Below are 15,830 nucleotides of genomic sequence, written 5' to 3' on the forward strand. Positions count from 1 at the left end.
ATCCTAAAGGTGCACAGTCATTTTAGAAGACACAAATATTTACGCACAATGAAACAATGCCTGGGGTGTGATCAAAGACCAGTGATGCGAGAGATACAAATTTAAACAACTCTCTGTAGTATTTGTTCTGACAGGGAAAACATGGATTTCCATTGGATGCACCTAAAATTCACCTATGCATCCTTATTGCATCCATTTACACACACATACACAAACACAAACAGGTACACAGGTACACTCATATATACAATAGCGCGCGCACACACACACACTCTCTCACACACACATCTCAAATGGGCTGTCAGTGATTAACAAGTCAACCCCCTTAAGTAGTAGGATATTCTGAGAAGTTAATCGTGAACAGTGTTACAGCTCATAGGATTAGTTAATTAGACAAAGGCTTGCAGGCAAGATCGCTGTAGTCTGTTTTGCTAAAGTGATGGACCCCACTTGGGCAACTGATGAAGAAAGCAGTGTGAACACTCTTCAAGGGAGGAAATGTGGAATGTAACAGAATAAAGCCCCAGCATAGCAGTAACGAGCTGGCAGAGGTATTGCCATCCGGTGATTACCATTTATCAGTGGCAGAAAAGGTGGAGGCTTGGGGAAAAGATTTATAATTTTGGTTACCATCTTTCCTACTGCTTCAAGGCAATTTTAATTACTTTTTAAAAGCGGTCTCTAAACTTGCGTTTCCCCACATGAATTGTTGACCTTAACTTTCAAGGACAACTATGCTGACAGTGCTTACTCATCATAAGCAATAAATGCATTTATTAAAAGATGGCTGTTCAACCGTATTAGGATTAAGAGTAGTATCTTATTATTTAGAATTGTCTTTAAAAATATGTTGGCAAATGTGGTTGCTTATATTTTTACTAGCTTTTTGTGATCCTTTCTAGGAGCCACAGAAGTGTTTCTTTTTCCTTTACACCAAAACTCACAAATATAAAGACTGTATTGTCCAAGCAGAGAGTTCAAATAGTAAAGAAGCCTGGCTATACAATTGAAAGGGGTGGTAAAATAATGACAATAATAATTTTTAAAAAGGGGTGTATGTGTACCCAGTTTAAAATTGTAAATGACCTTCCAAATAGGTATTTATTTTCGTGATGGAATTTGAGGCCAGGTATGTGGTATTGTGGGATTTTTTTAAAGTAGGCTTTGTACTTTGCTACAACTGTCAAATCGTATGCAGCCAGAAGGAAGTAATACAGAGATATGGATTGGGCAGTGACTAAAGATGCATCCCTTTAGTCAATTTCCACCAATAGCAACATCTTGCACACTGTAGTACAATGTCACAATGAAGATATTGACATTGATACAGCCAAGATCCAAAACATTTCCATCACAAAGTTGATTCCACATGTTGCCCATTTATAGCCATACTGACTTCTTCCACACCATCATACCCTTCTTAGCCTTGACGGCCACTAACCTGTCCTCCAGTTCTATAGTTTTGTGATTTCCAGAATGTTACGTAAGTGGAGCCGTGCCATCAAAATGTAATCTTTAGGATTGCTTTTTTCACTCAGGATTATTCTCTGGAGATTCATACTGATTCTTCTGTGTATCTCTAGTGCATTCCTTTTCACTGCTGAGCAGTATTTCATGGCATGGGTGTATCACAGTTTGTTTAACTAGTCACCCATTGAAGAACACTTGGGTTGTTTCCAGTTTGGGGCTAATGAGTGAACGTTTTGCTATAAATATTGGGTACAGGTTTTTGTATGAACATAAGTTTTCATTTCTCTGGGACTACAATTACTAGGTTGTATGGCAGTTACACATTTAATTTTTTCTTTTCTTCTTTTTTTTTTTTTTTTTTTTTTAAGAAACTGGCTAACTGCCTTCCAGAGTCACTGCATGAGTGATCCAGTTTTTTCTCATCCTTGCTGGCAATTAGTTTTGTCATTTAAAAAAAAATGTAGCTATTATAATAGGTTTGTAGTAATGTCTCATTGTGGAATTATCTATATTTTTCATGGCTAGTGATGAATGTGTTTTCATATGTTTATCTGCCATTTATATATCCTATTCATTGAAATATGACTCCATGTCTTTTGCCAATATTCTAATTGTATTGTTTAGAATTGTTTTACAGTTGAGTTTTGAGAAATATTTATATTTTCTCAGTATTTATCCTTTCTCAGATATATGGTTTGCACATACATTCCTGTCTGTAGATTGTCCTTTAATCCTTTTAACAGGGTCATTTACCCTGTCAGAAGAATATACATTTATTTATTTAAACTAAATTAAGGAGTTTTTTGTTGTTTGTTTGTTTTTCCCTGTGGGTGTTCAATTGCTCCAATACCCTTTGTTGAAAATGCTGTCTTACCTCCATTGAATTGCTTTTGCACTTTTCTTAAAAATCAGTTGGACATAGCTGTGTGGGTATGTACCTGGGTTCTCTATTGTATCCATTAATATGTGTGTCTGTTTCTCCACCAACACCACACAGTATTGATTCCTGCGGCTCTGTAAGTCCTAAGATTGGATAGATTAATTCCTCCCACTTTCTTCTTTTTTAAATAATTGTTTTAGCTATTCCAGTTCTTGTGCCTTTCTATATACACTTTTAAATAAACTTATCTATATCTACAAAAAATTTTGCTAAGATTTGATAGGAATTTCATTCAGTCTGTTTAACAATTTGGGGAGAATTGATATTTTTACTCTGTTGAGTCTTTCAATCCATGACACAATATGTCTCTCCATTTATTTAGATCTTCTATAATTTCTTTCATCAGTGTTGTGTAGTTTGCACCACCTAATTTCTGTGCATGTTTTGATAGCTTTATATCTAAGTATTTCATTTTGTTAGTGATTCTAAATGGTTTGTGTTTTAATTTCCAGTGCCCATGTGTTCATTGCTAGTGTATTGAAATGCAATTGATTTTTACATTTTTATCTTATATCCTATGACTTTGAGGAACTTGCTTATATTAGTTCTAGGAGTTTTCTTGTAGATTCCTTGAGATTTTTCTGCATATGCAATCATGTCATCTGTAAACAGGGAAAGTTTTGTGTATTTCTTTCTGATCTATATGCTTCTTATTTTCCTTTCTTGTGTTATTGCACCATCTAGAAGTTCCAGCACCATGTTGAACAAGACTGGTGAGAGCAGACATCATTACCTCTTTGAATTCTCAGGGGAGATACTGTGACTAGAATTTTTTTAAACTTTTAATACAATGAATTGCATTCATTGCCTTTAAAATATTGAATTCTGAGTCTTGCATCCTCAGAATAAATCTCTTTTGTTCATGGTGTGTAATTGTGTTTATATATTACTGATTTTTTATTTGCTGTCATAAAGATTTTTTGCATCTATATACCAAGGGAATATTGGTCTTTAGCTTTCTTTTCTTTTCTTTCTTTCTTTTGCTCTTTCTTTTTGTACTGTCTTTGTCTGTTTAGTCATGAGGGTAATAAGTAGCTTCATAAAATAAATTGGAAAATGATCCCCTTCCAATTTCCTGGAAGAGATGTTGTAGAACTGGTGTCAATTCCTTTTTAAACATTTGTTAGAATTCTCCAGTGAAACCAGCTGAGCCTGTTCATTGTGTGTGTGTGTGTGTGTGTGTGTCTGAGAGAGTTGTGACATTATAAATTCAATTTCATTAATAACTATAAAATCATTCAAATGATCTATTTAATATTTCGTATTAGATGAGTTGTCATACTTTGAGTTTTTTGAGAAGTTAGTCCATTTGTCAAAGTTATATTGTGTATAGATCTGTTTGTAGTACAGTCACCTCTCAGCATCCACGGGGGATTGGTTCCAGGATATCCCACAGATACTGAAATCCACAAATACTCAAGTCTCTTATATGAAATGGTGGATTTGCATATAACCTATGCACAGCCTTCTGTATGCTTTAAATCATCTCTGGATTACTTATAATACCTAACACAATGTAAATGCTATGTATAGTTTTGTTATACTGTACTGATTTTTATTTGTATGATTTTTTATTGTTGTATGGTTATTTTTTATTTTTCCCAAATATTTTTGATCCACGGTTGGTGGAATATGAAGCTGATTGAATCTGATGTGGCAAAACTCATGGATATGGTGGGCCAGCTATATTCTCTAATTATCTTGTTCATGTCTTCAGGGCCTGTAATGATATCTTCTGTTTTATTCCTGATATGGATAATTTGTGTCTTCCATTTTTTCTTTGTCAGTCTTCCTAGAGGTTTGTCATTCTTATTGATCTTTTCAAGGAAACAACTTTTTAATTGTTTTTCTCTATTGTTTTTCTGTTTTCAGTTTCATTGATTTGGGTCTTATGTTTATTATTCCCTCCCCTTTTTTGCATTGAGTATGTCTTTTTCTTCTTATTTTTTCCTTGTTTTTGAAATGGGAGCTTATATTATTGATTTGAGGCTTTTTCTGTTGTCCAATGTATGCATTTACTTCTATAACCTTCCCTTCCATCACTGCTTTAACTGTATCCTGCAAATACTGATATTGTAGTTTCATTTTTATTCACTTTAATGTGTATTTTGATTTTTTTCCTTGAGAATTTCTTTGACCCTTGGATTATTTAGAAGAGTGTTGTTTACTTTTCAAGTGTGTGGAGATTTTCTTCTTATTTTCTATTACTGATTCTAGTTTTATTCCATTGTTGTCAGGGAACATACTCTGTATGATTTCAATTCTTTAAAAATTTTTGAGGTATGTTTTATGATCCAAGATATGGTTTATATTGATATACACTCCATGGCCACTTGAGAAAGATTTATAACCTGCTGTTGTTGGGAGGAGAATTCTGTAAATGTTGATTTATCTTGTTGGCTCATGGTGTTGTTGGGATCGTCTATATCCTTCCTGATTTTTCCATTTAAATATTCTATTAATTTTGAAGACCTGGGTGTTGAAAACTCAAATACAATTGTGCATTAAAATTTTTTTCAGTTATATCATTTTTTTGTTTCACATATTTTGCAGATATGTTTTTTGGGGTCATACATATTTAAAATTGCCATGTCCTCTTGGAAGATTTACCCTTTTATAATGCTCCTTTCTGTCTCTGGTAATTTCTTTGCCTGTAATGTTCACTTTATCCAATATTAGTATAGTCATTCCTGCTTTCTTTTGATTGATGTTTGCATGATACCTTTTTTTTTTTTTTTTTTTAGTTTTATTTTAAATGTACCTGGATTGTTATATATAAAATGACTTTTTTGGTGGAGCACGGTGGCTCATGCCTGTAATCCCAGCACTTTGGGAGGCTGAGGTGGGTAGATCTCTTGGGCCCAAGAATTCAAGACCAGCCTTGGCAACATGGCAAAATTCCATCTCCATAAAAAATACACAAATTATCCAGGCATGGTTGCACACACTTGTAGTCCCAGCTACTCAGGAAGTTAAGACAGGAAGATCGCTTATGTCTGGGAAGTCGAGGCTGCAGTGAGTTGTGATTGTGCCACTGCACTCCAGCCTGGGTGATAGAATGAGACCTTGTCAAAAAATAAAATGAAATAAAATAACTTTCTTATTGACACCATAGAGTTGGGTCATGTTTTTAATTCACTTTGCCAGCCTTTGTCTTTTAATCAATATATTAAGACCATTTACAATTAAAAAAGCATTGCTATTTTAGGGCTTAAGTTTGCCCTTTTATTTTAATTTTCTTTTTGTTCTCACATTCTCTGCACTTTTCGTATCTCTGTTTTATTTTTCCTACTTCCTTATGGGTTACCGAACAGTTTATAGGGCTCCAGTTTTACTTACCTATAGTAATTTTGAGTGCATCTCTTTGTATAGCTTTTGTAGTTGCTACATTGTACATATGTATCTTATGACAGTCTACTCCTTTCATCATTTTACTAGTTTGAATAAAGTGTGGAAGCCTTCCCTTCCTTTACATTCTCTGACCCTCCCCTATTTATAATATAATTTATTAAATATATTCTCTACATACATTTAGAATCATATCCCAGAGTGTTTTAATTTTTGCTTCAACTATCAAAAAATTCTTAAAAACTCAAAAGGAGAAAGTTTATTACATTTGCTCATATTTTTGCTTTCCACATTCTCGCTAACTCTTGGTGTTCCAAGATTCCTCCTTTTATGGTTTCCTTTCTATTTAGAGAACTAACTCTTTAGCTATTTTTAAAAATAGGTCTACTGGTGACCAAGTCTCTTAATTGTCCTCCATCTGATAATTTCTTGAAATTTATTTCATTCCAGAAGGATATTTTCATTGGATATAGGATTCTAGTTTGAAGATTCTTTTATTTCAGCACTTGAAAAATGTTGTGCTACTTTCTAATGACCTCCATGGTTTCTGATAATAAGTCTGCTTTCATTCACATCATTTTCCCCTATAGATAAGTTGTAATGTTTTTTCTCACCCTTTCAATATTTTTTCACTGCCTTTAGTTTTCAGAAGTTTGACTATGGATGCAATTGGATTTGTCCTGCATGGGACTCACTCAGCTTTTTGAATAGGTACTTTTATGCCTTTTGCAAAATTGGGATATATTCAGCTGCATTTTCAGTGCTTTTCCAGCCCCTCCTTCTTTCTCCTCCTGGGACTCTGATGACATGAACATTAGGTATTTTATCATCACCCTACAGGTCCCTAAGTTAGTTAGTTTCTTTTTCTTTCTTTCTTTCTTTTCTCTCTCTCTCTCTCTCTCTCTCTCTGTCTCTCTCTCTCTCTCTCTCTCTCTCTCCTTCCTTCCTTCTTTCTGTCTGTCTGTCTGTCTGTCTTTCTTTCCTTCTTCTATTGTATATATTGGGGTAATTTCTACTGATTATTTGCAAGTTCTCTCTTTCTTTTCTTTTTGCCTCCTCTTTGCTGTTAAGTCAATCTACCATCTATCGAGAATTTTGTTTTGTTTTGTGTTATTGTATATTTCAGTTCTAAGATTTTCACTGGGGTCTTCTTTACATCTTCTATTTGGTTCCTGAGAATTTCTATTTCTTTGATGAGACTTTCTGTTTTCCATTTGTTTCAAGTGTGCCCATAATTGTCCATTGAAGCAATTTCATGATGGCTGCTTATATCAGATAATGCTGACATCTTTGTCATCTCAGCGTTGGCCCATCTATTGAGTGCATTTTTCCTTTCAGCTTCAGAACTTCCTGGATTTTCGTATGACAAGTGATTTTTTATTGAAACCTGGACATTTGGGATATCATGTTATGAGACTCTGGCTCTTATTTAAACCTTCTATTTTAGCTGATTTTCTCTGGCATTGCTGTTGACAGGGGAAGGAGGAACCTACCTCATTACTGCCAAATTCCCTGCTCAGCTTCTGTCAACATTCAAAGGCAGGGAGTTTCTTCTTAGATGCCAAGGGGGAAGCCAACCCAGGGGGTAGAGGAATGGAAGTTCTGGCTCCCCACAAGACACGCAGCGATACCTCTCTGGGTGGCAGGAGTAGGAATGCTTCAGCCCTGCTTACTACATGGCATCTGCTGACACCATAGGGGGCAAGAGGACTCACCACAGAAGGATGGCGAAAAGTTCTGACTCTCGTAAACGTTCTTCCACCCACTCCAATGGAGAAGGGGAGGAGTGCCTTGTTTATGCTCAGTGGGGGTGGATGACAGCACCCTGTGAAGAGGAGAGCTTCACTATTTCCTGGAAGGGGCTGAAAGACCTGGCTTTCCTGTACTCTGGTTGAGGTTGGTGCCTACTTGCAGCCTCATTTTCACAGAAGGGCAAGCTTTCCACTTAGTCTTTGTTGGTGAAGATTGGGGTGGAGCCACAGTTGGTTTCCATGGTGTGTGGCTGGAGTAGGGTAGTCATTGTCTCAACATTTTCTTTCTTGTGAGCCTGCCCCTTTTCATAGTCCTTTGGCTATATAGGAGGCTCACTTTTGTTGTCTGTGCCCATTGAGATCTCTGGGTTGCCAGCTCCATGTCTGGAATATTTATATTTATCTATCTGTCTATCTATCTATCTATCTATCTATCTATCTATCTATCTATCTGTCTATCTATCTATCTATCTATCTATCTATCAATCATCTATCTAATTTCTTTTTGCCATATATATGGCAAAAAGAAACCCCAGGGAACTCACCACTGTTGTTCCTTGGGTCCTGAGGCCCCTCATTGTTCTGCTCTTCTTTCTACTTTTCATAATCTTACGTGTTTTATATATAATGTTCAGGGCTTTTAGCTGTACTTTGTAGGGAAAATAGGGAAAAGTATGTCTATTCCGTCTTTCTGGAAGCAGACATTTATAGTCTGCCTGATTTTTAAAGATAAGAATCCAGATTTTCATATATAATTCTTCCATTTTGTCTTTTAATACTGACAATCAATTTTTTTTTTTTGAGATGGAGTCTCTGTTGCCCAGGCTAGAGTGCACTGGTACGATCTTGGCTCACTGAAACCTCTGCTTTCCGGGTTCAAGCAATTCTCTTCCTCAGCATCTTGAGTAGCTGGGATTACAAGCACCTGCCACCACTCCTGGCTATTTTGGTTTTTTTTTGGAATTTTTAGTAGATACGGGATTTCATCATCTTGGCCAGGCTGGTCTTGAACTCCTAACCTTGTTATCCACCCTCCTCGACCTCCCAAAGTGTTGGGATTATAGACATGAGCCACCGCACCCAGCCGACAATCAGTTTTTAAGTAACAGGCAGGCTAAATGCAAAATGTCTATTTGCCAACAGTCTGTGAGCTCTGCCTAGCTCCTTAAGAAATTTAGTTTCTCTGACTGAGATTTGTGAATTTTTACCTCATTATATATAATTTTCCATCATTTATCCAGAGGTGATATTGCTGACAAACTTAACTATCAAGGGCAGAGCCAAGAAAGAGAAATTTATCAGGGAAAGATCTCTGAGCAACCATATTAGATGTCAAAATGTTCAAACACTAAAGTTCTTGAACTTTATTAATAGGTTATAAGCCTTGTGGCTGGGCACAGTGGCTCACGCCTGTAATCCCAACACTTTGGGAGGCCAAGGCAAGCAGATCACCTGAGATCAGGAGTTCAAGACCAGCCTGGCCAACATGGTGACACCCTGTCTCTACTAAAAATACAAGAAATTAGCTGAGTGTGGTGGTGGGTACCTGTAATCCCAGCTACTTGGGAGGCTGAGGCAGGAGAATCACTTGAATCCAGGAGGCAGAGGATTCCGTGAGCTGAGATCATGCCACTGCACTCCAACCTGGGCAACAAGAGCAAAACTCCATCTCAAAAAAAATAAAAAATGAAAAATAAATGTTATAAGCCTTTAAGCTCCCACTCTGAGCATGATTTAAAAAATAAAATAAAAGCACACACACGCATACACACATATGTAGAAAGTCAGTCTACTTTCCCAAGCACAATGCAAATTAGAGAAGATAGGATTTCATGAGTCAGGAACACTGAAGATATTGAAATTAAAAACTAACAGTGAAGCAAGAGAGAAGAAAATCAATACTCAACTCCCTATAAAACCACCTGTGGCTTCTCACTATTGGTGCACACAGTCTTACATTCTTTTAGTAGATGCTGAAAGTCTTCCTTTATTGGAGCCTAGCTTAAGAATTACGATTTATTATTAGAACTGTGAGTTTCAGGGATTTATATCATCATCTTCCTCCTCTGTCTTATGCAAGTCTGTAACTCCTTAGCTAAGAAAAAAACGTTTTTAAAGTCATTCAGAGGAGAATAAAAACTAATTTTAATTGAGCCCCTATGATGTGTTAGATAGTATATTAGGAATTTTACCACCATGTATGTTTTAATTTTTACAAAAACTCTGTGGAGTAGATACTATTATTTTCTACAAAAACTCTGTGAAGTAGATACTATTATTTTCTATTTCAACTGATTGAGAAACTGAGTTCAAAAGACCAGGAATAATTTTGACAAGGACTCTGCCTCACCAGTGGTCATGGTAGGACTGGCATCCAATTAAGACTTCAATGGCCATGCTCTTAAATAACCTACAGATTCCAAAATGTTGAAACTGCATGTTAGAAGTTAGGGAAGGGGATTTGGGCATCTAGTAATTGCCTTAATGTGGAGACACTTGAACTGACTATGCCACAGCAAAAACTGACATGCAAAGACACTACTTAATGTCCTCTAAGCAGGTCCTGGGGTCATGACTCTCAAAGGCACTTCTGAACTTGCTGAGTGAGAGACTCCAGAGTCCAGCAAGCTAGCTACTGCTTGTGCTTTCTTATGAGCAACTGAGGCAGCACCAAGACTGTGCTTGAAGATCATAATATTCGTACTCTCTTTTTCTTTTTTTTTTTTTTTTGAGATGGAGTTTTGCACTTGTTGCCCAGGTTGGAGTGCAATGGCAGATCTCAGCTCACTGCAACCTCTGCCTCCTGGGTTCCAGCAATTCTCCTGCCTCAGCCTCCCAAGTAGCTGTGATTATAGGTGCCCGCCACCATGCACAGCTAATTTTTTTTGTATTTTCAGTAGAGACGGGGTTTCACTATGTTGGCCAGGCTGGTCCTGAACTCCTAACCTCGATCCACCCGCCTCGGCCTCCCAAAGTTACAGACATGAGCCACCGCGCCCAGCCAATCGTACCCTCTTTTTCATTGCCAATTGTCAAACAAAATTGTCCACAATTACAGGCAATATTTGATAAAGTGTACATGTAGTATAGATTGGGGGGAGGGTCCCTGAGATATAGAAGAACTCCTGGTGTGAAAAAACAAGGGAGGGGCTACTTGGCTTCTGGTGTGTGCAGGCAAATGCCATCCACATTGCTGTGCATAGCTATCTTATTATAGTGTGGTAAAATAGCCAAGGAAGAGCAGAGGGGTTCAAAACTATAGATCTGCTCCCCAAGTATTTGCTGACATATTGAGGAGGCAGTGAGCAACAGTAGCCTGGAGAAAAATCATTGCCCTGGCTCTGGGTTGCATTTTCCATTTTAATTAAAATTCATATTTGTCCGTTCCGTCCAGGTCCTGGCCCTGTGGTATATGCTATTTTGCATGGCAAATGAAATCAATAAGAGCCTATGATTTGGAACTTGGAGGCGCCTAAGCATTTTGGTCATATTTGCTAAGCAGAAGGCGAGTGTTTTCTGAGTGATGTTTGGCATACACTTCCAGTCTGAGGGTGTCAAATGCCAGACTGTGGGGCTCCCTGGTTGCCAGTTCATATGTTAGAGAGGTTCCTTCCCTTCAGCTTTCCTACTGTACTTGGTAATCTTCCTCACTTTTTTTTTCTGTTCTATAGTGGGTATCCCAGCAATGAAGGTGACAGAATGGCTTGGGGTGATTATCAGGTGGCTGTGCCAGTAAGACTGCCTGTTCAGCAGTTATCATGTTGGTGGATGACTAGGCAGAAGAAGTAACCAGGTGTGTCCAAGATACAGATCTGCAAGGGAGCAAAAACTGGGAGTTTGCCAAAAGCTCGTTGAAGAAATTGGAGAAAGATTGTTTGCATGTCGAGAACAACTTTTATTCTTATTCTCCAGACATAGCCAGGAAATGTTATGTTAGTTGAATGTGACTTGGTATCACTACAAAGTATTAATAGCACATATTTATGCCTTATGCTCAAATCTGCTGCTGCACCTTTCTTTGCCTTTTGTTTTTTTTTTGTTTTTTTGTTTTTTTGTTTTTTTTGGAGGAGGGTGGTATTTGTTTTCTACCCAAGCCTTCTATAGCATAGAGAGAATGTAATTAAAGAAGGATAAAATCAATTTGGCTTTGAATTGCTTCATAGTAAGATCTTGCATTACAGTGACAGACTGATCATGTCATCTGTGCATACAAAAAAATCAAAAGATGAGTATTTGTTGTTACTATTTTTTCCAAATCTATTAAATTAAACAGCAAGAAAATTAATTTACTGTATCGAGTTCTTCTATTTAGGCTGATTGTTTAGTTTACATTAAACTTTTGCAAAAGAGATTGTGCAGGGCTGACCAAGGCTGCATGTTCATGTTTTCGTCTGAGTCAGAGCATGAATCAGAACTGAAGGCAGCATTTCTTGTAATCACAGTCTTGGGTTTTTTCTTCTATGTTTTTAGGTGGCAAAGTGACAAGTGCCAAAACTCAGGCCTGACTTTTCTGAAAACATCAGCATTCTGCCGTATCTGGAATAATGGATGTAAAGGACCGGCGACACCGCTCTTTGACCAGAGGACGCTGTGGCAAAGAGTGTCGCTACACAAGCTCCTCCCTGGACAGTGAGGACTGCCGTGTGCCCACACAGAAATCCTACAGCTCCAGTGAGACTCTGAAGGCCTATGACCATGACAGCAGGATGCACTATGGAAACCGAGTCACAGACCTCATCCACCGGGAGTCAGATGAGTTTCCTAGACAAGGTTTGTAGGGTTTCCCCTGCTGATTTGCTCTCAACTGTCTAACTTACTTGATTTACATGGTTGATGGCTGCTTTTGGAGATCCACCATGGTGGTTTTTGACGGATGTACCCTACAGCAGACCCCTGGCTCCATAAAGGACATTCCTAACACCATGGTGAATCTCTATCCTGAGAAAGCTAAGATTATCTGTGGTTTCTCAAAATTATTCTCCTCATAGTCCACTTACAAGCCTCAGATTTCTATTCCTTTTCGCATTGGGTTTCTCACTTAGATTCTCCTTGAACAAATGGTGTATCTTGGTTAAAACGTCTTTGAAATCGTGTATAATAATACACCCTTTTCCCTCTACTAAAATATGATGTTAATTCTGAGTTATAGGTTTCTCTTTTTGTGTTTCAGAGCATAGGTGGCCGCATGTATGTTATTTTCCAATTCCACTGATGTAATTATCCCTCCTACTTTCCCCAAGCCTTAATTTTCCTTTTCTTGTACTGTTTTGATTTCTTTTGGGAGGAGAATATTTTTCTCCCAAGCACTAACAGTTGGCACTCTCTTCATGTCCAATATTTATGAAGAGTTCTGTTATCACTTCTCCAGGGTTGCTGTAAATGCATCAACACGTAGAATAAAGCAAAGCAGTGCTGAGAGGTGGTGTGACAAAGCTCACTCTCTAGCTCCATGTCTTACTAGTACCAGCCTCGCCGTGTGTGCAGTTTACATTGATGGCTCAGCAAAATTACAAATAAACGCACAAAACTGTACCGGATGCCTCGGGAAGGGTCACTCTGCCAGTGCGAAAGGGCTAAGCCCTGCTCTGCTAGGTTATTGCCTCATTTGTTTTATAACACTGATTCTTTATTTCTTGTTCCATGTCCTTGGGAGTAAATGTTGCAATGGGTTTAATTTCTAATGAAATAGCTTGGAATTCTAGTCCTGGTTTCTCAGCTTCCTTAAACTACTTTTTACTATTTTTTATTTATTACAAAACGTGCATATGTGTATATATATGTTATTAATTAGCACTATGCCCATGGTTTATAAATCTACAATCCAGAGGTTGTTCTAGATAACATCTTTTTATACACTCCTCGTTTAGCCTAGCTTCAGCTTTTATATTTAACATAGGATTGAAAAAATAAATCAAGAGAGAAACTGTTAGAATTGTGTTTCCATTGCCATTATAACTCTTGCAGGATACAATTTTTATTTAATCTTCCTTCTTATTTTCTGAATTATCTTCATGTAAATGAAACACATGCTGATCCTCCTCCATGAGAAAATGGGGGCAGAGGCTGCTTGAAAATTGCTCTGGATCAAATGCCTTTGATCTGTAACTTCAACAAGTGTTTTTGCTTTGTTAAGTCCTCACCATTCCCCAAATTGCAGGTAGTGGCAATTGGAGAAAAAAAAATATGAAGAATCATGGCTTAATTAACTGAGAGACAGCTTACATTTCCAATATAATAAAATTGGGACACCTCTCTGTTGTTTCCCAGAGCTGCACTAACACGAGACTCAGATATTTTGAAAGGTGATGCACGTTCAACGTGGTTGAAAGCCTTTCATTTTCTGCTGTAGTTTTTGTCTCATTTACGTTGTTCCTGCATATGTTTTTGTGTCTCATAATTCTGTGCTGAAATGTTCACTCTTCTTCCTAAGTCTTATTAAAAGTGCATCCTGGCTTCTGGATCATTGGGCACTGAGATGTAGATTCCAGATTATTGTTGAATTGTGGATCGGCCTGTCACCTTTTCCTTTATTAATATTTACATAAAATAAAACCAAGGACTGCGATTTTATTTTCAAATATACCTTTATTCTTCCTGTTTCGTCTTGTTCCCCTCCATTGATAATAATGGAGGTTGCTTGGCCATATCCAACTCAGAGCTTTGCAATTAACAATTCACACATGCCGCATGTTGTTATTGAGCCCATATTTGTTTGTGTAATGTGTTTGCATGAATTAAAAACTGTGCAGGCCAAAAGTAGAAATAAAAAGCATCAGAAGGTATTTGCATATGCAAGTGCAATTCCTTCTGAAGACATCTATGAATTTATGCATGAAAATGTAGTCAGAGTCTGAGTGGATCTACTTTGATGGGTTCTAAAATTGAACTCCGCAGGAAGTAAATAAGCACATATTTAAGGAGAGCAGGAACAGGAGATACAATCTGGCAAGCAGTACATTCAACTTGAAACTTAGCCACTACAGAGAGGGTTAAAATAAATTTTACACTCAGTAATAACAATAATTTTTTTAAATGTCATGCATTTCCCATTTTATTTTCTTATTCATGAAATCAAAGAGCAGGATCATCTCCGTACTTATTAGCCTAGAGATACATTAACAAGGATCATAGGGGGATCATCTCCTGCAGTATTCTTATTTAAAACCCAAGACACTGATCATAAAACAAACACACTTCTCACATACAACCAAGTTTTGCAAACACAGTTGGATGACTCTACAGATGCTCAGGGTGGAAAAGAATTGCCAGCCCGCGAAAGTGATGCGGGCCCAGAGTCAGACCTTGTCCAGTTACCCCAGCTGGCCCACTCAAGTATCAAATGCAAGAACCTGCCATCTCCCAGCAGGAGAAACGAGCCAGGTGTTCCCATGAGAAGTTTACGGAAGCTCCGGTCAGATTGTGCCCATCTTTGCTTGCTTTCAACACAGAATCCTCCTCTGCCTTCTTCTATTATGGCTTCTTCTCTTGAGTATGCAAATCACCTGTCTGGCCTCTATTATGCTGGATCCTCCTGGTGTGAAGGAAGAAAATTGCTGACCTTCGGTCTGTGGCCACTGGAGTAATTAGTAATTAGTAAATGACTAATCCTGCACTAAATAGCATCCTAGTGGTCTGAGAGCTAATGCATCTGACAAAAGTGAGCAGTGGTCTGATCCCTGGTCAGACCCAGCCCTGGTCCAACCTGTGAAATAGATGCCACTTTGAATAATGAAGGTCGGCCAAGTTCCCAGGCAGTTTGTACAAGCTTGTCTTTTTTTTTCTGGACCCCGGAGTTAGGGTGAAGAGCAGTGTGATATACAAGACATTCTCCTGGGGCTTAGGAGTCTAGAGTTGGACGTGAATTCTGCTTTTGCATGTGTATGTGCCTGGGACTCTGCTCTGCATTCTGTGTTTTATCAGGATTACTACATGGTTTTCAGGTATATTAAACAAACAACAATAATAACAATGACAAAAGAATAATGGCGAACAGGGGGGGCGCGGTGGCTCACGCCTGTAATCCCAGCACTTTGGGAGGCCGAGGTGGGCGGATCACGAGGTCAAGAGATGGAGACCATCCTGGCTAACACGGTGAAACCCCGTCTCTACTAAAAATACAAAAAATTAGCCGCGTGTGGTGGCGGGCACCTGTAGTCCCAGCTACTTGGGAGGCTGAGGCAGGAGAATGGCGTGAACCCGGGAGGCGGAGTTTGCAGTGAGCCGAGATCGCGCCACTGCACTCCAGTCTGGGCTATAGAGCGAGACTCCGTCTCAAAAAAAAAAAAAAAAGAGAAAAGAGTAATGGCGAACATTTGTTGAGT

At 38.1% G+C, this 15,830-nt stretch overlaps 1 protein-coding gene across 8 annotated transcripts in view; it reads left to right on the forward strand.

The window, feature by feature from the left end:
• Window positions 1–15,830, forward strand: part of TENM2 (teneurin transmembrane protein 2) — a 1,285,801-nt gene that overhangs the window by 293,024 nt on the left and 976,947 nt on the right. For all 8 annotated transcript variants that reach the window (XM_054556187.2, XM_054556189.2, XM_024247419.3 and 5 more), the window contains exon 3: window positions 11,980–12,279. In XM_054556187.2, coding sequence (XP_054412162.2) covers window positions 12,054–12,279 — 226 coding nt within the window. In that variant the 5' untranslated portion in view covers window positions 11,980–12,053. The remainder of the gene's footprint in view (window positions 1–11,979; window positions 12,280–15,830) is intronic.

Source organism: Pongo abelii, chromosome 4, assembly GCF_028885655.2.
Source record: "Pongo abelii isolate AG06213 chromosome 4, NHGRI_mPonAbe1-v2.0_pri, whole genome shotgun sequence".
Lineage (NCBI taxonomy): Eukaryota > Metazoa > Chordata > Mammalia > Primates > Hominidae > Pongo > Pongo abelii.